At 35.1% G+C, this 26,455-nt stretch overlaps 2 protein-coding genes across 17 annotated transcripts in view; both read left to right on the plus strand.

The window, feature by feature from the left end:
• ccdc120b (coiled-coil domain containing 120b) overlaps window positions 1–13,246 on the plus strand; it is a 40,495-nt gene extending 27,249 nt beyond the window's left edge. For 5 of the 16 annotated variants that reach the window (XM_073916116.1, XM_073916117.1, XM_073916115.1 and 2 more), the window contains 6 exons: window positions 2,491–2,611; window positions 4,788–4,844; window positions 4,960–5,116; window positions 5,213–5,314; window positions 6,623–7,645; window positions 9,063–13,243. In XM_073916116.1, coding sequence (XP_073772217.1) covers window positions 2,491–2,611; window positions 4,788–4,844; window positions 4,960–5,116; window positions 5,213–5,314; window positions 6,623–7,645; window positions 9,063–9,162 — 1,560 coding nt within the window. In that variant the 3' untranslated portion in view covers window positions 9,163–13,243. Of the gene's footprint in view, window positions 1–2,490; window positions 2,612–4,787; window positions 4,845–4,959; window positions 5,117–5,212; window positions 5,315–6,622; window positions 8,593–8,815 lie in introns of all 16 variants that reach the window. The other 11 variants (XR_012386890.1, XR_012386884.1, XR_012386891.1 and 8 more) reach the window with 9 other exon arrangements.
• Window positions 13,247–14,594: 1,348 nt separating this feature from the next.
• On the plus strand, window positions 14,595–26,125 carry comtb (catechol-O-methyltransferase b). Its single transcript, NM_001083843.1, has 6 exons — window positions 14,595–14,816; window positions 19,595–19,766; window positions 21,155–21,272; window positions 21,705–21,898; window positions 24,589–24,720; window positions 24,814–26,125. Exons 2-6 carry the CDS (start codon window positions 19,596–19,598, stop codon window positions 24,991–24,993), a joined length of 795 nt encoding a protein of 264 aa, NP_001077312.1. The 5' UTR covers window positions 14,595–14,816; window position 19,595; the 3' UTR covers window positions 24,994–26,125.
• The last annotated feature ends 330 nt before the right edge of the window (window positions 26,126–26,455 follow it).

Consider the following 26,455-nt stretch of genomic DNA (forward strand, 5'->3'; position numbering starts at 1 on the left):
TATTTAAAAAATGTAATAATGACATCTTACAGAGGTCTTTAAAATGTCATTATTACATTTTTAAATATAAATAAACATTTTCTCAAATATATACATGCATGTTTGTATTTATATGTATATACAGAATGCATATCGTATGATAGGCCTGCTTATAATGAACACTTTGACACTAACACCACTGCTGTCACTCAAACAGTTATTACATTAAAACATTTAAAAAACATGAATATGTGAAAAACCTACTTTTGCGTACTAGTCCCTGGTTTTTTAGATTAATCGCGATGAAAACAAGTGTTGTATGAATCTCTGGACTGATTAGATCATGTATTGAAAAATAGTTTAACTTTCCTTTTTGGATAGCTGTAACAGGCTCATTTACAGAAAGGACATGTCTACATAAACCTACATGCCTGTAAACACATTGAAAACTCAAAACATCACAGAATTTGGTAAACAATGTAGCATATGAATGTAAACAAGCATGCAAAATGTAGTTAATCGGGCAATAGGTGGCACTATAATAGTAGAAAAGGTCTTAAAAAACAGTTTCAATGAGTGTTGATGCTTAATAGAGTTTTAATTACCATTTTAGCCACTAGATGGATCAACTTGAAGTTTGACATGCAGTGTATGTCAAAGTGGAGTGACATACTATACAAAGTTATATTAGCCAAAAAAATATGAGCAGCCATTAAACAAAGTTAACGATGGCCGATCAGAATGAAACTCTGTGTGCATGTTGGACTCATGGACTCAAGTAGCACAGTAACTTGCGTAAATTCAAGCCTTTATTTTGGATCATGATTTAGTCACAATTAATCTTCAATCAGATTTATTTTTAATATGTTCCTTGAAAGCTTGTCAGTAAATATACACTGCTTTGAATGGCTAATGTCACTGCATAGGAAACAGCATCAAGGTCCCCCAGCTATTGCAGAAGAATAAGGGTTTGACAGTGTCATTCACATAAATACGTCAGTCACAAACAAAGCATTATTAAATTTATTAAAAACTTAAATATTGGATGCAGCAGCTGTCAGATTCTGACTGTTTTTCTTTGCTATCTCTCCATTACACAGTTTCTCATTTACAAAACAGTCTGCAGTCAAATGCTCTGAATAAAAACATGTAATAATTCAAAACGATTCATCACACAATTAAAAATAAACCATCCATTGTTTCCTGATACCTCCCTACATCCTCTTGAAGTCTATACTGAGACACAAACAAGCTGTTCAAACCAAAAGTGTCAAAGCTCAAGGTTTTTTCCCCTCTTCAGTTGTCTTGTTTATCAGTACACTGGGGTGTGTAGGAAAAGGGAGAAACTGAACACACATCTGTGTACGGTATCTATTGTAGACTGCAGCAGTGATTTATAATGAATCTGTTTATGTTCGACGTGACGTGAGATGAAGCTAACATTTGCTCTACTCAAGTGTGAGTCATTGAGCGAGTGAATGCCATTGTCGATGCTATGGAGGTGGTGTATATGCAAATGATTGCATCCATGTGATGTCACATTTTTACAATTTAACTAAATGAATTCTGTCCATAATGATGAGGACATTTTAAGTGGTGAATGGTTGTTTTTGGAACAAAGTCCTTTTATATGTCAAAAGATCGAGGCAACTTTTGTGTGTCATGACCTCTTTAAAAGGATAGTTCACCCAAAAATGAACATTTTGTCATCCTTTACACATCCTCCACTTGTTATAAACCTGTTTGAGTTTCTATCTTCTCTTGAACAGGGGCGGATTTAGTGATTTTGGGGCCCTAAGCAATTCCAGCCATAGGGCCCAAGTCCTTAAATGCAGCCTTTTACTTTTATTTAAATTGTATTTATATTGCTGTTTTTTTTATATCACTCAATCTTCTTTTTGACATTTCAAATTAACACAATCTTTACATTGTAAATGATTAGTTTTCTTAAAATGAATTTACAGCTAAAAATAATAAATATACTTGTATTTACATTTTACTGCTGGACTGCTCCATAATGCATATTTTATTTTGTAATATTATTATTATTATTATTACATTACATAATTATAATAATATTATATTCGATTGTACATTAAATAATATTTAATAATGCTAAATTTTTTTTGTAACTCTTACCATACAAAATATGGTAGAAATCAATGTTATATATAGTTTAAAGGTATAATTAATACTTCTAGATATTTATTGAGAGCCCCCAGATTTCCTGGGGCCCCAAGCGGCCGCTTACCTCGCCTATTGGTTAAATCCGCCCCTGCTCTTGAACACAAAAGAAGACATTTTGAAGAATGTTGGAAAGCAGCAGTCCTTGACATCTATAGTATTTTTTGTTCCTACTATGGATGTCAATAGGTGTTTTCTTCAGAATTTCTTCATTTGTGTTCAACAGAAGAAAGAAACCACTTGAGTGTGAGTAAACATTTGGGAAATGTCATTTTTTTGTGAACTGTCCTTTTAATACAATAATGAGCATATATTTTTTACATGTAGGATGACGCAGGTCAGCGGCGGCAGATGAAGGCTCTCTTTAGTGGTGCCCTTCGCCGGAGCATTGATTCTGATAAAAATGCACTGCACAGTAAGAGGACTGTTCATCGGGGATGCCATACAGGTAATGTTCAACACGCACAAATCGCACAAATGGTAATTTGCTAAAAAGGTCATACATTAGGAACGGCTTAACAGGATGTGCATGGTAACGGAGTCATTTCCCTTCATTATCCAAAACCATTGCCTTTGCTTGAAAGGGACAATAGACACATGTCGACAGACTTTGACATTTATAAATGACTTGATTATGTACTTTAAACAAATAGCTTACATAAACAGTTTAGATTAGAAAACTGTGCCTTTGCTTTGACGTCAGTGCCACCAACAAATGCTTTTTTTAAATGTGGCCTTTTGCCATGCTGTTCAAACGTTTGAATATAATTTATATATAGGATTAAATTAAAATTTATATCACTGTGTGTGTGTATGTATATGTATATGTATGTATATATATACATATATATATATATATATATATATATATATATATATATATATATATATATATATATATATATATATATATATATATATATATATATATATAAAGTGACAATTATTAGCTTTTCTATAATTGTTTGTCTTTTTCAAATATTTCCCAATTGAAGTTTAACAGAGCAGGGACTTTTTCACAGTAATTCCTATAATATTTGTTCTCCTGGAGAAAGTTTTATTTGATTTGTTTCAGCTAGAATAAAGGCACTTTTTAATTAAAAAACATTTTAAGGTCAAGTTTATTAGCCACTTTAAGCAATGTTTTTTGATTGTCTGCAGAACAAACCTTTGTTATACATTGACTTGCCTAATTACCTTAACTTGCCTTATTAACCTACAGTGTTGTGTAAGTTAATTTAAAAATGTAATAGATTACTAATTACTGACTACTATTGGAAACTTGTAATTTGATTACATTACTCATTACTTTATTTAAAAAGTAATCAAATTAGTAACTCCAAAAGTCATAAAACATATAAACATAAAAACATATAAAAATAGAAAATAAACTGCAGCTCTTTCAGTAATTTAATATTCACTGAGAAAAATTACAATGGGTAGATCACAGCAGCTTGACATGATCAAAAGACTTAAAGAGTTTGTCCAAAACTTTAAAATTCTCTCATAATTCACTTGTTGCAAACTTGTTTGTCTTTTTTTTAACACAAAAGAAGACATTTAGAAGAAAACTGAGTACATGTTACTATTGACATCCATAGTATAAAAAAGCACTGCAGTGTTTGGGTGTTCTGTGTTTGTCTGAGGTAATTAGCCTAACGAAATGTGTATAGTGCATACAAAATATGAAGCTGATCAGTCAGTTTTGTCACGTGACTCAGGGTTTTCAACTGAGTTCCCCTGGAAAATGCTAGTGCGTGCAAAAGATGCCATATGTGAACGGCCCCATGAGCAGCTATGGTTTCTTAGCATTCAAAAATTATATACACTCCCGTGCCTGCACAAACATCCAATTTAGTTTAGAGTTGGACCGCTGTTGGACTGCTTTTTGGATGCCAATGTCGTCCTTAGTGATGAGTGTTGTCATAGAAGGCTTTCTACTCAAGTGCTTGAAGAAGTTGCTGGTCCAGATTAAAGCAGTAGAAAGTTCTTTAGAGACTGGTCATAGATGCATTTTATAGCATTTCTTTTTGTTTTTACGCTAAATGAAAAAAGTAATGTCTGTATTTCAACTTGAAGAAGCAAAATGTGACCTAAAAAGCATTTTTTTTTTACTAAAAACTATATTTGTAACTTAAGTAATGCGATTTACATTGACTTTAGTAACTGTAATCAAATTACACAAAATTAAAAAATAATTCATTACATTACTGCGTTCCCCAAAAATGTGATTAGAATACAGTAACGCATTACTTTGGAATGCATTACACGCAAATCTGACCTAATTACCCTAGTTAAGCCTTAAATGTCACTTTAAGCTGAATACTAGTATCTTGAAAATCATCTAGTATGAAATTTTATGTACTGTCATCATGGCATAGATTAAAGAAATAAGTTGTTGAATATAAGATATTGAAACTATTATATTTAGAAATGTGTTGAAAAAAGCAGAAATTGGGGGGAAAATATACAGGGGAGCTAATAATTCTGACTCCAACCGTATGTATATGTGTGTGTATTTTTTAAAGAAAACTGTAATAAGATTTTATTATTAGCAGTAGAAGAATTTAATCTTTCTGTACTTTTCATTCCTATCCTGTGCATGTCATTTCTAATATTTAAAGAGGAAACTGTGAAGTCAGAGAGCAGTTCGATGTCAGACTCCACATCACATGACAACGGTGAGGCTATTCTGAAATAATGAAAGTACATCTCAATACTCTGATTTGTCCTCACCGGCCTGTTCATGACAGGTGTTAACTGATGTTGTACAACCCTGTCATCTGTGCTTTACAGAGGACTCATCTCCCAGTGTGGCACCTGAGCATCGCTCCCTGTCTCACCCTCGTCTGGCCCCGAGCAGTCCTGACAGTCGGCTCTGCAGAAAACTATCGCCTGTGGAGATTTACTATGAGATGAGGACTCGGCGCAACTCTGCCTCAAGCTCTGTGAGGTATGCTGAGGGGATGGAAGAACTGTTATTATACTAGACCAAATGGTTTACTTTACATAACATTTATAACAAAGGAATGTATGCATGTTCCTTCAGCCCAAGCCACTCACTCCCGAGAAGTGCATCTAATGTGGAGGGCAGAAGTGTTCCAGCCACACCACTGTTGTCCCGCACCGCACCTATCAGCGTCCATGTGAGGTAATGACCTGATGAGATGTCAGTTATGAGCGTATCAACTTGCAACACAGATATTTTCATATAGGTTTGTTACAAAGGCAGAAATACACATAAATATCTAGGGCTCATTGACATTATGTTGACATTTCAACCCAACACCCAGGCTGTCTATTAAAAAGTTCAACAAAGACTTTATTTTCGGAGGAAACTTAGAGATCATGTCGGGTTTGTACCTCTATGATGACACTGTTTTATAAACCATTTATTGAATCCATTTGATCTTTCTGCATTGTAGCACAGTAATCTGAGTTTGTCAAATAAGAACTGGTTGAGTAGCCTTGTGAAGGTGACAGGCAAGATCATCATCGGTTTTAACCAAACTGGTCCAATGGTAATTTACTGTAGAGCTTAGGGTATCTTATGCACCCCGCATCATCCATTGTGCTGTGTTTCAGCTGCTGCTATCAGGACCTATTTGCAGGACAAACAGAATTAGACATTCTTTTATAATGGTGGTCATTACATGAGTCCAGCGGGGAGGGAAATGCATCTAAAAAAATTATGTATGTTGTGTGGTAATATTTTGTTAACGTGTACATGAAATTTCGCCATTGTTACGGCACCTTGCTGCAATTTTAGTTTTCTTAAATGGGATAATAAATTTAAGTCTAAGTCTGATACAAGAATAAACTTACATCATTCAAAGGTTTGCCGTAAAGATTTAAAAAAGCTCATTAAGGTTTCATTTATTTGATCAAAAACAGTAATAATGTGCAATGGTATTTTTGAATTAACTAGAAGTTTTTAATACATTGAATTGAAAGTTGAATTTTCTTCTCAAACTAACCTGAAAACACACTAACCCAACTGTTTGAATACACTTCACAAAAATGTTCAGGATAAATAATTTTTAAAAAAAGTTATTTTATTCATTCTTTTCAGTGCAGAATGAACTCTTTCTTGCTTTGTCTGCAGTTTTTTCACACATAGGCAAGGCAAGTTTATTTATATAGCACATTTCATACACAATGGAAATTCAAAGTGTTTTACATAAACAAGAATACAAAAAACAAGAAAATAAAAACAATTAAAAAAAAAGAAAAATTATTACAAACGTTCTCTTGCTTTACTGCAATGGATAATGCAGTGCCAAAATAAAGTATTTTTCCAGACAGCATCACTTTCTATTAGTTCAGGAGTGCAGTTTCAGGCGCCTTTTTTCAGCTCAGTAGATTAACACTATAGATCCACTTTAGATTCAGATATGCATTCAAAAAAATCTCATTACCTCTAATAACTTCTGACTGTCTGATCTTCTTCTCTTGCTAGGCCGGAGGTGTCTGGTGGCATTGCACTAAAGCAGTGGTGCGGAAGTCCGGATGTTCCTCAGTTTGTCCCATTGGCATCTCTGGAGGGTTCTTCGTCAGAGCGTCGCAGCTGCCCGTACAGCTCTCGAGCCCGTCGTAGCAACAGTTCAGAGGCGCTACTTGACCGCTCAAGCCTTCCTGAACCCGCACCTCCCCGAAATGGCATGCCAAACCGAGCTGGACCATACAAGAGCTCCGAGTCCCTCACTGATGGCAAGCTCCGTCAGATATACCAAGGCAGCCCAGAGAGGCAGTTGATGGGATTTAAAGACCAGGGTCGCATGCGCTCCTCTCTTGGAGGACAAAGCAGTGGCACTGGTTACAACGAGATTTTAATGGACTACATTTGGGGTAAACAGCAAAAGAGGCCTGTCCAGATTCCGCAAAGCCAGTCAGCAGGACGAATCTGGCCGGACTTCTCCACTCCTCCTTCGGGTACTCCTCCACATTATAATGGTTTCTCTCATTCGCAGTTACATCTGGCCACCGCTCCCTCTTCCTATAGCCCAATGCTGTTGCGGGGCCAAGAAGCCGAGCCCCGTCGGGTCAAAGTGACGAGAACAAAATCCTGCGGACCCTTCATCCCTTTACAGCAGCACCCACAGGATGCGGTGCTGTTCTCTGCGTATGATCCTTCATCAGCGTCCACCACCTCGTCTATTCCCAATCTGCTCCCTCACCACACTGAGCTGTCCACCGCTGCATCGTTCAGCCGCAGACCAGCTCAGTTCTCTCTGCCTACTCCCGAGGACTCGACCCGCAGTCTACACAAGGCACTGGCTCTGGAGGGCCTGCGGGACTGGTATCTGAGGAACGCCTTGGGCTACTCCACTACAGCCAAAGGCCATGATGGACTGTCCATGCGCCACTCACACACTCACCACCTGGTGCACCAGCCTCAGTCCATTGCAGCCGACCCACTGTACTCCGTACACCGTCAAATACCTCAGTCAGCTTCATTTCACGGCCATCCTTTGCATGCCAGGTGAGTTTGCCACTTTTCATTTCACTACACAGCAGGGATTTAATGGTTCTGGAAAAGCTGAAAATAGAAGTGAGTTTTCCAAAAGGGACTTTTGATGGATTGGAAATGTCATGGATGTTGCTATATTAAAATGCTGCTTATCCTGCAGTTTACTCACTAACTACTTTAATAAGTACACTTTGTTAGTACCCCGGTTGTACCCAAACGATCTGAATTGTCTGGATCTTTTGACATAAGAGCTCATAGTGGTATAAAAACATCCTGTTAGTTACAAAACTCAAAACTTTGTGGGTTTTTTTTTTTTAAATTATTTATATTGAAGATCGTCTGAAAAATGAGAGGTTATGGAAGGCTCTATGATGTAATAGGGTGGATAAGCTTCACCTCTGCAGAATCCAATACCCACTTCTACTTTAGCACGTCATGATTAGTATGATGCGATCCTCGATTAACATCTATGCAACACTTTTGTACAAAAAATGTAATTCATACCTATTCCCTACCCCTAAACCCAACCATAACTGTTAATTATTCCCAAAATCAGAGGGGAATAAAAGTTGGATAACAATCATGTAGAAGTGCATAAACCAGTAAACCTAAACTTTACATAAATGGTAAATGGCTGATTGGAATGTTGTTCCATGATCGACATAGAGGTTAATCCAGGAACATGTCCTACTTGGTGAAATCAGCTTGGCGTTCTAGTTCACTGCCTGTTTACCCTGTTAGTATCAAAACTATCAGTTTGAATATGTGTTATCAATCAGTTAAACAGGTGCACCTAATAAAGTGTATACAGTTGAAGTCTGAATTATTAGCGCTTCTGTTCAGTTTAAATTCTTTTGTATTCCCCACCTCATTTCTTTTTAACAGAGAGAATATTTTTTTAGAGGGAGACAAAATATTATAGGGAATACTGTAAAAATTTCATAGCTCTATTAAACATCATTTGGGATATACATGACAAAGAAATCACATGAGGGCTAATAATTCGAGAAGGGTATAAACTGAGGTCGGAGCCAGCTCCAAGTGGGTGGGCCTTGGAGCTCCAAATGGGCTGTGCAAACCTTATTTAGTTGTATTTAGAGTTCAATATTGTGCTTTATGAATGTGTACACCTAACCCTAAACCCAACCTCACAGTAACCTGTTGAGTTTTATGAACGTCTACACCTAAACCCAACCTCACAGTAACCTGATAAACCCAACCTACTTGTGATTTATAAGTCCCTCCCACTTGGAGGTCACCCAACCTACTTGCGGTGTAATCCCTCCCACTTGCAGATCTCCGGGCTGAAGCGATACCTACTTGAATAATTCTGACTTATATATATTACATTGGTAAGGACTGAATTGTTTAAGATAAATGCAAGACAAATGACCATTAACAGTTTGATCTTCACCCTTCTTTATGACAGGTCTGTGGAGCTCTCTCTGTACCCAGAGCCCTTTCCTTCAGAAGGGACCACTCAGAAAGAGTCCGGCTCTGAGCCTCCTTCACCTGGAACACTGGTCTGACCAGCAGCCAAACACACACCGGATTTGAAATGCAACATATATATAATAATATTTGATGCAAAATTACATCTATAGGTATGCAACAGTCCGAAACTGTGCTCAAATACTAGAACAAAAATATATAATGCATTCTTTGTAGCATAAATGCTGCCTCACAATAAAAAAGAAAGCAAAACAAAACAGCATTTAATTTAAACATTAAAATATACCAAGTGGTGCTCACTGCAGAGCTATTTGGGCAGAGCTGAGCTCCAGTGAGCTTGAGCTCTCGCTCCTCCTTTCTTTCACTTCTTCTACGAGTGATGTCACTGGGGGTAGGGTTAGGGGTGGGGTTGGTGCACGCATTAAAACAGCTTATAGCAGGAGGAGCGAGAGCTCATGCTCCCCCTCGCTGGAGCTCAGCTCTGCACAAATGGCTCTGCAGCGAGCAGTGTTTCAAATATACAGCTTTGAAAAAATAAGGCCTTTGAAAATTCACAATTGAATTAACAATTGACAGTTATGTTTTTGAATAAATGCTTTTGGTTTTATTCTGTGAACTTCAAGTTTGAAATAAAAATATTGTCGTTTAGAGCATATTTTTGCAAAATATGGCATGTTCGTTCATTCATTCATTAGTTGATTTTCTTTTCGGCTTAGTCCCTTTATTATTCCACCACAGCAGAATGAACCACCAACTTATCCAGCATATGTTTTACGCAGTAGATGCCCTTCTAGTTGCAACCCATCACGGGGAAACATGGCATTTTAAGACATTTTAATATACATTTTTTACATAACAAAATTCTAATGGTTTAGCTTCAAAAGAGCTAATAAATTAATATTTGTAAACAACCAGGATTGTCAATCCAACGACTGAAAGCATTTTTATTCTGACCAATCGTCATTTGAACTTGTTCTGAAAAAAATGTATTTCAAATGTTATCAGACCTTAACAGAATAAAACAAATTTACAATTGACTAAACTCATACCAAATGAGTCCAGAGAAACTGAAAAGTGGAGTCTTTATTTTTTCCCCAAAGCTTTATACAATTGTATAAATTGTCATTATTTAAAAGTTAATGTATTGTACTACACATAACTCTGAAGTTGGTGCATCCCTACATTGATCATTAAACAACAGAAATAATAAGCAGTGTGTTGGCTGTCAGATTTAGCGCTGCGTTTGATTGTAAACTGGTGTTTACAAAGAGATTTTTATTTCCCTCATACTCTGTGTGTATTAATGGGATGTTATTGTAATGTATCTTCATTTTCAAAACAGAATATAAACTGAATCATCTCCTCTTCATCCTGAGATATACATATAAATATATTTTCAGAGAAAAAATCTAGATTATAAGATGTATGTATTCTGAATTACTATTTTGTAACTAATGTTTCAGGTTAATCCTCATTTAATTATATACAAGTCTACTCAGAGTTTAATGAACTCATGCATTTTAATGTACTATAACAGCAGTGAATGTGTTGCATACCTGTTTGTTTAAATCTATATATCTAAATATCTATATGTAGCTATGAAGAGTATGATAAAAGCATTTCCATATAGAGGGACCCTGAGGTGAGGAAGGAGGGCTTTTGTCTGATTTCTGAAACTAATTTTAAAACTTTAATGCAGTGATTTAGCCCTCAGTCAATGAATTTACAAAATCAAAAGGACTGATGATGTAAAATTAATGTGACTGTGAACTGAGAATGCAAACGAAATCATTAAACAACGTAAACATGCATGAGGTTTTAAAATAAATCAATCCATCTCTATTAAAGCCTTAATACAGAGTCAAAAATATATTTATTATTTAGTTGCTTTTGTTATTTTTTAACATAAATAACTTTAAAACATTAAATTGGCATCAGACTCTGTGTATAGCTTTGGAGCTAATATTGGTATCAACTATTTTATATTTTGACATCTGAATTAATAAGCCCTTTAATAAATATAAGAAATTAGACCAATTTTAACTAACTTGTAGTTTACGTGTTGAGAAGTGGCATAAGCTGGTCTTATGTCAGCACTATTTGGGAACAAGATACCTTGTATTTGTCTTAACCAGTCAGCATGTTCTTATTTACAGTAAGTTCTTAAAGGGATAGTTTAAATTAAAGTTTCAGACATATTTTACCCAATCTCATGTTAATCTTGAGTACCAATAAAGTATTACTGCATCCATATTTTGACCAAAAATCATTGTTTTTTTTATAGTAATAAACAAAAGATATGGATTCCCTCTCGAAAACCAATGGTGTGAAAGCGCAGTACAGCTTTTGCTTAACAATCTACTACCTGTGAAATTCAACCAAAAGCACAGTTATTTGAAACCTACATGCTCTTTGTTTACAATTTGTGCAGCACTAAGTGCGTGAAAGGGCTGTTTTCAAAGTCTTTATAAGAAATAATGTAGAACAAGCTACCTAGCTTTGGAAAAAACAGTATCATTGAAATGAATAGGTTTCATAGTGCGCCGCTTTCCGTGTCCTGTGTGAAAGCCGCTTTATGTTGACTGAGTGAAGTGTGTTGATGGCCGTGATCTCGCTCTCACTGTAGTAGACTCTACCATTGGAATTGACTATATAAGAAGTTCCATCCTTAATTACGTCAGCTAGAGCCATGTTTATATAAACACTGGCAGTACAATTTTTGACAAAGAAAACACTTAGTTGTGTGCTAATAGTGTTTTAGCATTTGGTTTATGATTTGCATGAGAATCCATCTCTTTCACACTGTAAATTACTGAATAACACCGTAAATAATACCGAAATTACAGTTTATTTACTCACTCAATACACATGTCATAGGTATGTAGATAATTTTAATCTTCAGTATTTCGTCAATATCTGACTTTTTTTGCTGATTTTTAGCTGTTGACTTGCATTTTATGAATCATCAAGGATCTTTAAAGGGATCCTCCCACAATAAAGATTAAATCACAATTTCTTCACCTTGAAATAGCTCCAAGGCTTTATGAGTTTCTTTTTTTCAGTTGAACGCAAAAGTAGATATTTTGAAAAATGTTAAAATGGGAGCTATATTTTTCCCCCCCTTAAATTTATGTAATGGCGGCACACATCTTTACCAGACTCAGGCAAGATTCCGCCTTTGCTTTTACTTCGCCCTAGAGCCCCAACTGGCTCACTTTGGCCCAAGGTATTCGGCGGCTAAAAACTGGCACTGGCTCGCTCATTTTAAGCGTGAAAGTGGAAATGCGAATTTTTTACGACCAGTTTTACAGTATTTAAAAAAACTAAAACTTGCGTGTTTAAAAAAAGAAAGAAATACGAACGGTTGAATAAAAATAGGTACATCTACATTGCGCAACCTAAATTAACAGTATGTTTTCTTTGTTTTCCTCAGAACTATCCCTTTAACAATTTACTATTTCTTTTTTGTACTATTTTCTTCCTAAAACAAACAAAAATATGAATTCTGTCAAATTCCTTTTAATTTCTGGTGTGTTGTACAGTTGTTTCTGATGATCAGTACAATATGGTGTATACACTGTATGAAATACAAGACTGTAGGTTGATTTTTGCCCTTGTAAAACCTATGAACTGCAAAATCTGCAGAACATGGGACATGGTATGATGTTTACGTTGTGAACAATGATGGTCCAATTAATACTTGGTTCATTCAACTTAAAGAATTTGTGTGTAGTTCCTACTCTTCATCTTCGGGTTTGTGAGCTGGTATCTGAAACTCATGACCAAACAGCTGTGCATTGCTAGTCTCTTTAAGTGTATTTTGGTGACATAAATGTCTGTACTTGTAATTAATTATAAATAACGAGAAACACCTATATGTAGCAACTTGAATAAATATATATTGTATATTTATGAACTGATCAGATTTTGTATACATATTTATTTGCATAGTACATGCCTCTGGTTTGTTTACACCAGCAGATCTCGTTATGAATGACACCATGTTCTGGCTTTATATTCTATCATCGCTGCTTTTAGAATCATTAATACATTGCTGATTTATTTTAAAATATACCTTTTTCATCGTTTTTTTTTTTTATTTTTCATATCAACCATGGTCTGAGAAAAAAAAAATCATAATAAAGATCATGAAACAAAGTCTTGATTTTTCCACATTGTCTCACACTTATTATGATTAAACACAAAACCCAATGTAAGTGCAATTTTTTTTCTGGCTCACTCTCTGAAAGGCTGTTCGGTTCACATTACGTTTATCCTTGCTCATATTATTTTCACGTTTCACTGAGCACTTGGAATGTGTTGGACTTGTTTGCAAGCTACTTGTGCTTCCCTCCTGTTCAAATAGTTGCAAAGAAAGCCTTCTTTTAGATTTTCTATTGTTATGCAAGTCTGTTAACACTTTAATTGGATTTCTCCATATGTTTTAAGCATAAATATAATTTAGTGAGGTTAATCTTGAAAGAAAACATTTTGTTATAGTAAGGATAATTTGTTGCCACCACTTCAGTGTCTGAAGTGCTAGTGTTTCACTTAAATTTTCTGAAAACAAACTTTGTACGATCAATTCAAGAGCATATTTTAAAATTAAGGACAATAAAGGTGTGATGTGACCACCAGGTGAAATCAAGTTCACTTGACAGGTGCTGTTTGTTTAATCTGACCTCCAGGTGGCGGTATGTATCTTATAAGGAGACCATGGAGTGTAAAAAAAAACACTAGTTGATTTATAAACATAGTTGACACGTGTCATCTTCCAGCAACATGGAGAATTTGGTAATCTTAAAATAAATGTTTTACGAAATTTCCTATCAGAATCTGAAATATATACATTCGAAATAATAAATAATGCACTTATGGCATCATCTGCAGAGGGCTTATTTAAGCTGTGTATTTGGTTTCTCCAGTGGTAAAAATAGATGTGGTTTTTCAGTACTGTTTGTGCTGAGACCGTTTGGAATGACTTTATTATTAGAAACTTTGATTTCTGCCATTGTTTCTGTCAATACAAACCGTTGCGAACGAATTGAATCATGAGTCGGTTCGGTTGAATCACTGACTAAACGATCCAGGCGTAAACAACAACAAACTGGTCAAACGTTTTAATGAAAAACAACTTTAACTTCATAGTCGATTCAAATACAATGGTATGTATCACTTATTTTACTGTAATATCATTTATCTTAACCTAGATATTGTTGACATTCAACAAAAAATTGAAGAATGAAAATTAGCCGTTTACCACAACAAACTAAAACACTAACTTAAACTTGCTTTAACCATAGCAGGCTATTTGTTGTAAAATGTATAAAAATCTGTTTAATAATCTTGCACACACACACACACACGATAGAAGAGCATTCAGACTTACGACACGAGAATATGCGTGACATTTAGGCACATTCGCGTATGTATTTAGCAGTGTTTACCAATGTTACCATGACAGTTTTCGATCCTTGGCCTAGTTTGGATTCGCGTTTTCTGTCAGGGGGTGTTTATTCCCCTAAAAGACCTCCGGTCAGACATTCCTCGCGGCTCAGATCTGCCCAGAGGAGGTGAGAGAGCGAATTACAGGGTCAGCTGAGAGAGAGAGGGAGCGAGAGAGCACAGATGATCAGTGTGTGTGTGTGCATTTGCGTCCTCGCAGGTTTAACAGAAGGTCCTTAAGAGAAAGAGACATTTCGTAAAAGGCAAAGAAAGATCCTCACTGAAAGTAAGCCACGTTTTCTCTCTTTTATGCTTGAAGTGTTTTAACATTCTTGCATTTTTGCAATTTTAATTGATTTATGAATATTTTGGAAGCATAGTACTTATCTTTTATGATTTAGATTATATAATATTTATTAAGTTTTTATGTAATGTATGTTTATAGCTAATAATGCGGCATTGCCTGCCGTATGCCGAGCCATTCATTTATTTATAAATATTCTTGACAACTTACTGGATACATTGGTCTTGAGTAAAATGTTATTAATATTTTTTGTATTCTATAAAGGTCTGACCATTTTACCATTTAAATTTTATTAATTTATATTAATAATTGGTATATATATATATATATATATATATATATATATATATATATATATATATATATATATATATATATATATATATATACCAATTATTAATTTCTAAATACTTCTAAAGTTAAAACATTGATATTGAGTTGTGCTGAAATTACTAGTACTGAAAACATGTTGCATATATAGGCCTATATATAATTTTATTTAAATGAATTGAAGGAAAATCCACCAGTAGTTTACAGATTAATGAAACAGATTACATAAACATTATATATTTATGTATATTATTTTGTCTTTTTAGAAAGTATGCTATTATTAAAATGTTTACTAATTATTGCTGTATGTTAACATTGTATATGGTACAACCCTCTTTTCAGCCTTTTTTTTTTATAATTCTGTGTTGTTGTGTTTGGCCCATTTTTGTAGATGTTTTCTTGACATGTCTAATATAAAATAGAAATCTAGTTTGTTTTAAATCTTGTTAATGGTTCACTGTGTGTTTGGTCAGCTGATTCCAGTTATCGTGTTTGCTCATCATTTAATCAATCGTCAGTCTGTTTTAGTGTGCTGCACTTCAGCTTTATTTTAAATTATTATCATGTTGCACTAATTTAACACATCCACTTTTACACAGAGAGTTATACTGATATTTGAAAAATAATCCCATCTATAATAATAATTTTTTTAAAAAGCCATTTACCCTGATTGCTGTAAATCTCGCTGTGTGAATAAACATAATATAAATGAATATTTCCAGCATGCCGGTATGCATTTACCGGAACATGCTTCTAAAAGCCAGACTCACTGATTAAGAGTATTTTCCTATTAACAATGGCTGTCCATAAAAGTGTCCAAACTCTTCATTCCAGTCCAGCCTGCAGCTTCATTTGTATTTATTTAAAGCAAACCTGTGAAGCTCTTGTCACGGTCGTCTCACAGGGGTCCTGCAAGGGTCCTCTTTGTCAAATAGCTCTTAACCTTGAGCTTGTTGCCATGCAACTCTTAAAATCCCTTTTGAAAGCTGCATTTCTTTCTCTTCGTGACTAGTTTAGTCTTTTATTTCCAGATCAATTAGTAACAGAGCTTTATTTGTAATAAACTACAATTTGATTTCAACAAATTTTAGTTTGAATAAGTTACTTTTGTGATTTTGTTGTGATTTTTGGTCAATTTTATTAGCTGACAATAGAGCTGCACAATAAAAAGAAAATAAAACATTGCATGTAACAAAATGAAAGGACAGGGGAAAAGTATTGAACACATGTAGAAAGTGAGGTGTAAAAGTCAGGAAAGCCCAGACAGAAGCTGAAATTTCTAAAGCTGAAAAAGATTGAAAACAACATTGACCCTCGTCAGTGTAAATGAATATTAGCTAATGTGTTACCGACATCTACATTACCAGAAGATAAAGATTAAACCAGGGTGGACATTTTAGCAAGACAATGATCCAAAACACAGCCAAGGAAACTCTGGATTGGTTTCAGAAAAGAAAATAAAGCTGCTAAAAATGGTTTAGCCCATCACCTGACTTAGATCCAATAGAAAATAGAAACTAAAGATCAGAGTTGATAAAGGAGACCCATAGATCAAGAGGCATCTTGAAGCTCCAAGAGAGCTTCTATGCAAAGTATTAAATAGATTTCAGTTGTTCAGTACCTTCTCCTTGTGTCATTTCATTGTTATTACACATAATATTTATGAATATTCGTTTTTTATTTGTATTCATTTATTTAATTATGAATTCATTTTCAGCTTAGTCCCTTTATCAATCTGAGGTCGCTACAGTGGAATGAACTGCCAACTTATCCAGCATATGTTTTACACAGCGGATGCCCTTCCAGCTGCAACCCATCACTGGGAAACATACATACACACTCATTCACACACACACGCATACACTACGGTCAGTTTTAGCATACCCATTTCACCCAATTCAGGTCTTTGGACTTGTGGGTGAAACCGGTGTACCCGGAGGAAACCCACATGAATACAGGGAGAACATGCAAACTCCACACAGAAATGCCATCCAGCTGAGGCTCGAACCAGCGACCTTTTTGCTGTGAGGCGAACGTGTTACCCATCAACTCTTTTAAAAATATATAAAAAATATTTTGTCACCCCGCTGTATACAGTAGCACTTTACAATAAGGTTTCATTCATCTGTGTTAGTGTTTTTTAACAAAAATTTAAATTTTTTAAAACTTTTTCAAGATCAGTCAATATATATATATATATATATATATATATATATATATATATATATATATATATATATATATATATATATATATATTTTTTTTTTTTTAAATTACTTTTTTATACACATATTGCTTGTATTTTAACAGTAACATATAGAAATAAATATTTCACAATTCTTGCTGTATGAATAAACTGAAAAAAACGTAATATTTATATATATTTTTTATGTTTTATTCCTATAGCCAGTAACTTCTTCATGGACGAAATGAGCTCCAGCCACAACGACAGCCCAATGATCACATGAGAGAGATTTTGAGAGCAGGATTTATTTTCTGCATAGTAAACACCCATATCATTAGAGCTTAACAATAGAGGAATGACGAGACAGATGAAAGCACAGCTCTGAACGAGAACATTCATTTGCATATACATTCATCGCATGACCTGCCAGAGTGCAAACCACAGTAATCGAAGAGCTAAAACATTGTATAGTATATTTGTGTGTGTGTGTGTGTGTGTGCTGTCGGTCTGTCTGAAAGCTGATATAATTGTATTATCTTAATAGTGTATTTATACAGATTAGGCATGCACAGTCATTTTTGGCTCGGTTACATTTTTTACAATATTACTGAAAGGTTCATTATAGGACATTACTGAAGCATGACTTGCATAAAAATTTAAAGAGATGGAGGAAGAAACGATGCTAGCATAATTTAAAATATTCCTTGCTTTATATTCTAAGCCATATACAAGTTTGGAACTCAGCTTTTTTATGAAAGTTATGGTGCTGCAAATAATATCTAAAGTATCTCTGTGTACTATTTTCTGTGTACCTATAGGCTCATTATGGATACATACCCTTGTATACATTTTTGGAGAGCTCGAAAATAAGCACAAATCGCTGTGTACCCGTTTTTAGATCTCAAATTTTTCTTTCGAGTGCCACTCGCACCTGCTCTCTTGCGTAAATCCACCAGAGGCTGCTGTCAACTGACTGACTGACTGACCGTCCAACCCCCTTCCCTAAACCCAAACAATAGTGTTTTCAAAAGCAATTCAGAAAAAGCTGCCTGATTTTTACCATGTTTTAAGATCTTACCACATTCTCACCTTGTTATTTACATTTTTTGCCTTTTTTTTACCTGCTTTCTGGAACCATTTTTTGTCAAACTCAAACCCCATCGTTGCGGTCAACTCCGTTCTGCATCTCAAGTCCGCTGCCATATGTGGTGAGCTACTGGGCAAACTGGTAACAGCAGAAAAGCCATCCACACTGAGGTAAGCGGTCATCTGGTAGCGCAAAAGGAAACAGAAACCATTGGCGGTGTCAGACCACCCTAAAGCGTATGTTTAAAAGACCAAATACAGTGTTATGTACCTCTGGCTACATAATATTTGCTCTCCAGAAATATATGTATGGGGTATGTGTTCACAATGAGCCTGTGTTGCAAAAAAGGGTTAGGGTTAGTTCATGATCAGAACAGCATCAAAACAACACACCTCAAATAAAATAAACTCAAATTCATTTTAATGTTACTTTACTTTCTGATTAGATTTAAACAAACTTGTTGTGATGGTTCAAGAAAACAAGCTAAATATATGTTGCTAAATATATTTAGATAATGTTATTTGGCACAAATGTAACTTAATTTTTGATGTATTATTTCAAGATACATCATACATACAAACTTACACAAAATGCATTTTTATTACTATTTATCTCCTTTTAACTAGTATAATTAATAGGTAATAAGACAGATTGAGTAATATGTGTATTTGGACATTCTTAAACATTTGCAAAGTTCTGTTCCAACACTAACAATCGATTATTTTTTGTTAGTTGTCTGGGTCAAAACACACCCCAATTGTGAGTGTTACATTAAAATAAAGTAGCCCCTAAAAATGCATCAAGTTTTCCATACTATGTTAAGCAGCACAGCTCATTTCAAAACTAAAAAATATGTTTACTTTTTGAGCACCAAAGCAACATAATACAACATAGAAAACTACAATGTTTATATACAGTTTGCCATCATGTGAATAAATATACAGTATATATTAGCAATTCATTTCTTTTCGATCAAATAAATCTAGCATTGATGAGCAGAAAGTCCTATTTTTTTAGATTAAATAAATAAATAAATCATGCAAACAAGACTGTTAGTGCAGTTTTCCATGCTGTAAAAACCTGGTCACTTACTGTGTTGACTCCCCTGATCTGACATTGATCATGAATGCTTCTTTCTGTGTTTGTGTGTGTGTCTAGTATGTTGGGGGTGTTGCTGTGCTGGTGTTTAGGGGCCTCAGTGCTGTTATACGTCCTGTACTCGTGGCTGATTCCTGCAGCGGTGCAGTTTAATGGCAGTCTGGCGTTACTCTGGCATGATGTCATCGTGGAGCGAGCTTTGGATTCCCTGACCCGATCAACTCGACCACAGGTGATGAGACACCCAGTACTGTCAGTTTTGAGATTTTGGGCAGTTTTTATCAGTCTAATGTAGAGATATAAGTTGTTGTTTTTTTGGGTGTTGTTGCAATTGATCAGTTTTTGGCTGTCGATTTTAATTATCTATTAATAAAGGAATGGTTTTTTCTGTAAAGAGTTTATGTCTCTTGCAACATGCCATAAATCTCCACTTCTGCAGAACTTTTATACTTCAAATGAATTCATATCTTCATTCTGAATGGTTAAATTACATTGAATTAACTTACATGTTATTCATTCCACAACAATTCTGTTCCAGATGTTCATATTATTTTTAAATTCTATTGCGATTATTAAGAATTTCCCAAAATTCACAATCCCTTGACTCAAAAATGTAGAAAAAAAGTACATCTTTAATGAAATAATGCCTCATTTGCAGATTTGACCTTTTAACTTCCACTACGATAAAAAAGTCAATAAAAATAAATAAATATATATGATATATATATATATATATATATATATATATATATATATATATATATATATATATATATATATATATATATATATATATCGCTTAAGCAACACAATTAAACCAGTGTATGTATGTGTGTATATACATACATACAGTTTAAGTCAGAATTATTATTCCCCCTGAATTATTAGCACCCCTGTTTGTTTATTTTTTTTCTCCCATTTCTGTTTAATGGAGTGAAGATTTTTTTCAGCACATTTCTAAGCATAATAGTTTTAAAAACCTTTTTCTAATAACTGATTCATTTTATATTTGCCATGATGACTGTAAAGAATATTTTACTTGGGTAACTAGGCAGGTTAGGGTAATCAGGGCAGTTATTGTATAACAATGTTTTGTTCTCTAGAATATCGAAAACAAAAATAGCTTAAAGGGGCTAATAATTTTGTGCTTAAAATGGTTTTTAAAATTTTTAAAACTGCTTTTATTCTAGCCGAAATAAAACAGAAAAGACTTTCTCCAGAAGAAAACATATTATTGACACAAATTTCCTTGCTCTGTTAAACATTCATTCATTCATTTCTTCATTTTCTTTTCGACTTAGTCCCTTTATTAATCTGAGGTTGCCACAGCAAAATGAACCGCCAACTTATCCAACACATTTTTATACAGCAATGCCTTTGCAACCGCAACCTATCACTGGGAAACATCCATTCACTCTCATTCACACACATACACTACGGACAATTTCGCCTTATTCACCTGAAGTGTCTTGCCTTACAATGTCTTCTATCACCATAAAAACCCTTGGATGCCTCACAGTGCATGTGGTGTTGTGTCTGGTGGAGTTGAATGCTGTTAGATGTTTGAGCCTCATAAACTCCATCATCACTGGACTTTGTTATGTTGCTTGTTCTGAACAGCGTCTGCTGAAAGCTGTAAAGCAGCATGCGACTCGAGGCGACCCTCAGAGCGTCATCTCTGCCATTGATCACTTCTGCAGACACCGCGAATGGGCTATGAATGTTGGAGATGAGAAAGGTCAGAGCACTGGTTCTATTCAAGACTCAAATCATTGCTAACCCCCTCGGACCCTGTGTCCATTACAATGGACATCACATGTCAGCCCATGTTTTTTGTTTGTCCTGAGCATTTTGTCTAATTTAAAGTTCGCAGTCCATGAGAGTGGGCGATTGTCATCCAATCAAATGGTAGTAAGGCTTGATGTAATTTGAAAAAAAAATCTACTACACTGAAAAGTATCATAGCATCACATCACTCCAGACACAGATGTAAGCCACCTTTACCATTTTTTAAATTCAGATTTACTAATATGTTTGCCAATATTTTATAGACTGTATGTAAAAAAGAAGGATTGCACCTAATAATATCTAAAAAATAATGTATAAAACTCATTACATCTATAAGAAGTCCCCTTGAAACATGAGCGTGTGTTTTTGTGTGGATCCTCAGGCTGTATCCTGGATTCAGTGGTAAGTGAGCTGAACCCAGAGAAGGTCCTGGAGTTGGGCACATACTGTGGCTACTCTACAGTTCGCATCGCTCGTCTGCTTCCTCCTGGAGCTCGTCTCATTACACTGGAGTTCAACCCAGATTACGCTGTGATTGCTCGACAAGTCATCGCCTGGGCTGGAATTGAAGACAAAGTAAGAACCACATTTCTCTCTTTACACTGACTGACTGCTAGTTTAGGCAATTTAGAGATATTGACGCCATGTATTATTTGTTTAAACCCTTGTGCAGTCCTTGTTTAGTGTCGACTTATGGTCTTTTGAGTGTCTTAATTACTAATTTCTTCAGCTCATTCCTTGCTTTATCAAGGGTCGCCACAGAGGAAGGAACCACCAATTTCTTTGCCAATTATTTAACTTATGGATAGCCTTGCAGCTGCAACCCAGCACTGAGTACAACTATAGCGCTTTTACAATATAGATTGTGTCAAAGCAGCTTAACATAGAAGTTCTAGTGAATTGAAACTGTGTCAGTCCAGTTTTCAGAGTTAAAGTTCAGTTTAGTTCAGTTCAGTGGGGTTTAATTTTCACTGCTGAAAGTCCAAAAATCAAAGAGCAAATCTATAGATGTGCTGCTCCACAAGTCCCAAGCCAAGCCAGCCAGGGGCAACAGTGGTGAGAAACAAAACTTCACCAATTGACGAAAGTGAAGGAAAAAAACATGAGAGAAGCCAGGCTCCCATCTAAGCCTGGCTTCTCTCATGTTTTTTTCCTTCACTTTTACAACCATTTCTCCTCTGGCCAAACTTCTTTTGCAGAGCTGCAGTCTAGGCACCGGAGGCTGGAGAACACTTAACGTCCTATTCACACACACACACTCTCATTTACTTACACTACAGTTTATTTGCATGACACCTGAGCAGAATCCGGGAAAATAAAGCATGGAACTTTGACAAATGTGAGGAGAGTTTACTTAGACATTTTTTTTTTAAATAATTTTTTTTAGGGGTTTTAATCTTTATTGTGATAGGAAAGTAGAGAATTGACAGGAAAGCATGGGGAGCAGAGAGAGGGGAAGGATCAGCATAGGACCGCAAGGCGGAATCGAACTCGGGTCACCGCGAGCACCGGAGTGCATGTGTCGACGCACTAACCACTACACCACTGGCACCAACTGACGTGACTTGTTTTAACAATTTTGGTCCGTTTAGAAACTTTGCTGTGTAAGCGGTTTTGTAACAATTTTAATCCCTGTTTCAGAACAACGCAAACTATTTGTAGGCGTAAAAGCTAGAGAAAATGTAAGCAAAGTAATGCAATACTAAGCTGTATGTAAAAACGAAATTACTTATATGCTATAGAAGCCTACACCGGATGTTTTTGGATGGTTTGGGGAAACCATGGGGTTAGGTGTAGATGTTCCTGAGATGTTTCATGCCTGACTCAGTCTGCAGCCAGACCATTCTCTAGAGAACATGCAAACTCCACACAGGAAGGCCTTCTTATCAAGCCAGGACTTAATGCAGTGACATTCTTGCTGTGAAGCAACCGTGCTAAACACAATTTTACTATATTCATTAATGTTTTTCACTCCACATTTGTGTAGTTTTTTGGAGAAATTATTATTTTAAAAAAGTTTATAAAAAGTAAGTGGGTTTTTATACAAAAACAGCTCTTTATGCAAAATTTACTCCATAAAAGACCCACATATCTAAATTACATTGAGGTATTCATGTAATATTTTTGGCCATCATTTGAAAAATTCAGTTTGACAAGTTAATTTTTTTTTTTTTTTAGCAGTACCAGTTTTTTTTACCAGTGTTGAATTGCTGAATGTCTATGTAATTTTGACCAAATGCTAAATTACTAAATGTAAATTTATCAGTAGATGGCTGCATACTATCATAAATGATGAGTAAGAACTTTTGGTCATTTTTTCTTGCAAAATAAACATTCCTTAATAAGTACTTTTAATATAAAAGTAAATAAAAAAAAATCAGGCCATTTTGTACTTTAACTCAAATAAAATAAAAATGAAAATCTGGATTTTTATTTTTTTATTAGGGTATTTGTACTAAAGTGCCTGATTTTTGTAGTAAATTTATTTGTATATTTCAATGCTTTGTATCTATTTGTTAACTCATGTGTCAAGTATAGCCATAATAAATGAGATAATGTACATCTAACTGGTTGTTTTCACAGAATAAAGCCCTTCATTCTTTTACAACAGGCTATTTATTCTGCGAAAACAACCAGCTAGATGTACATTATCCCTTATACTTGTGGTCCTTTTCAAATATTGTTATACTGTGCTTCAGAATATATGTAATCCATGAAATATGCTTATTTTACTTCTGTTAAGATAACTTTAAATTAGGTCTGCACAATATATAACGAGAAAATAATCAATATTGCGATATTACTATGTGCAATATCTAGAAGAAGTTCAATAAATGAAGTGAATTTTTTGTGTCAAGCATTTTTGTGCTGCATGCATTGGTTGTTTATCTATAGCTGACCAGATGGAGCCTTTGCTATCTTCATCAACTTCAGGTTAAGGTGCAATAAACACTAATGCTGGGAGTGGAAAATATCAACAAAGAGAATCAGAGTTTCTGAAGGTTTCAGTCTTTCAGTGTTTTAGCGTCTCCTCGGCTGATAAAATAGTGTTTTAAAAGTTAGTTGTGTCATAATAAATATCGTTAAAGCAACACTCAATAATATCATCACATATTTCCCATTATTCCCAGTACATATTTCCCAGAGTAGATTTACTTTAAATAAGCCTGCAGTGATGTGAAAAATTCTAAAATTGAATGTTGTTCTCTAATTTGCTAATAAAGGTATTATTGTAAAAGCCTAACAGGTATTTTTCACTTCATCAGGTGCAGCTTGTAGAAGGTGCGTCTGAAGACTGGATCCCACGCATGAAGGAGCACTTTGGAATCGAAACCTTTGATTTAGTTTTTCTGGACCACTGGAAAGACCATTACCTTCCTGACACTAAATTAATGGAGGTGTGTTTTGACCATTTCATCTGCAGATATCAGAAATCTTGAATTTGCCGCTAAATCCTTCTGTCTCTCCTTTTCTGTCTACTTTCTTCACAGGGTTGTGGTCTGCTAAGGAAAGGCACGGTTCTTCTTGCTGATAATGTGATCTGTCCTGGAGTCCCAGACTATCTTGAATATGTGCGCAATAGCCGTTCCTATAAAAGCTGCTATTTTAAATCCCATTTAGAGTACACCAGGGCAGAGGATGGCTTGGAGAAGTCTGTGTTTTTGGGCTAGAGATGTACAGAGATGATTCTTATGCTTAAAAGGAGGATTTTTTTTCTTTTCTGAGAGCCAGTGTGAGGTTTATTTTAAATGATTTATTATTATAAGTCCCCTACACTCTTCAAACACTTGGTTGTTTTAAACCAAATTTAGATAAAATATGAACAAACTGTAACAATGGGTTAAAGGCGTAGTAAACCCAAAAATTTAAATCCCATCAGTATTACTTGAACTTCATCTGTTAGAGTTTATTTCTTGTCTTGAACACAAAAGAAGATACTTAGCAAACATTTGGGAAACTGGTAGACATTGACTTCTGTAGTGTATTATTAATTCATTAATTTTCTTTTTGGCTTAGTCCCTATATTATTTAGGGGTCGCCACGGCGGAATGAATCGCCAACCTATCCAGCATATGTTTTACGCAGCGGATGCCCTTTCAGCCGCAACCCAACACTTGGAAACAACAATACACTCTTGCATTCACACACAAACACTACGGCCAACTGAAATGCCAATTGATCCAGCCAGGGCTTGAACCAGTGACCTTCTTGCTGTGAGGCGATTGTGCTACCCACTGCGCCACCGTGACGCCCCTTAAATCATTTTTGGTTCCACTTTATTTTTAAGAAGACGATGTTAAAGTGTAACTATCCAGTTAATTGCTGTGTAAAAGTTATTAATAACATGTACCTACTATATGGTTAGGTCCCACTTTACATTAGGAGGCCTTAGCTAACATCTAGTCACACTGAAATTAATCATTTGTTACAATGTACTTATTGTGTAAATACATGTTTTTACATTTATGATTGATTAAATACGTGCATGTAATTACATCTGTAATTAATTTCTGCAATTACATTTGTAATTGACCATCCTTACACCTTAACCCACCCTTAAACCTACCCATGCCATCAAACCTGTCCCTAACTCTACCTGTATCCCACCTCAAGACCACCAGAAAAGTTTTGCGATACATTATGAACACAGTAAGTACGTTGTATTTATTCTTTTATGCAAGCACATATTAGTTGAGGTCACCTGGTATAAAGTAAGATCCATCATTTTAATTGTTATTACTATAGTAAGTGCATGGAACATGTGTAACTATGTCTCCTTAAATAAAGCATTACAATTGTAAATTCAGTGTTATGTGTACATTTGAGTTAAAACAATCCAGCATATTTAAGAGTGTAGATTTATTTTACAATTCTGTAAATCAAGAGAATTCTGATTTGCTCAAACAATAAGTTTTACCACTCTGTACCACTAGAGTGCAGGATCACATTTCAAATGTGACACTCTGTGTAAGGGTCTGTTCAGACCCTTCAGTTTAACCTAATATTTTATCTGTAAAATCAAACCATTTTCTACAAACCAGTGACTTTGTATACTTTTATTTGTACAAAAAAGTGACATTTTCTTCATTTTAAGGTAATTATTTTGTATTTATGAAAAGTCAACATTGATGC

Source organism: Danio rerio, chromosome 11, assembly GCF_049306965.1.
Source record: "Danio rerio strain Tuebingen ecotype United States chromosome 11, GRCz12tu, whole genome shotgun sequence".
Lineage (NCBI taxonomy): Eukaryota > Metazoa > Chordata > Actinopteri > Cypriniformes > Danionidae > Danio > Danio rerio.

Excerpts from the sequence above, each read along its gene's own strand:
- comtb (NM_001083843.1), top strand. The coding sequence starts at position 19,596 with ATGTTGGGGGTGTTGCTGTGCTGGTGTTTAGGGGCCTCAGTGCTGTTA. Across the intron at positions 19,767-21,154 it reads CCCGATCAACTCGACCACAG|CGTCTGCTGAAAGCTGTAAA; the intron begins GTGATGAGACAC and ends TGTTCTGAACAG. Across the intron at positions 21,899-24,588 it reads GGGCTGGAATTGAAGACAAA|GTGCAGCTTGTAGAAGGTGC; the intron begins GTAAGAACCACA and ends TCACTTCATCAG.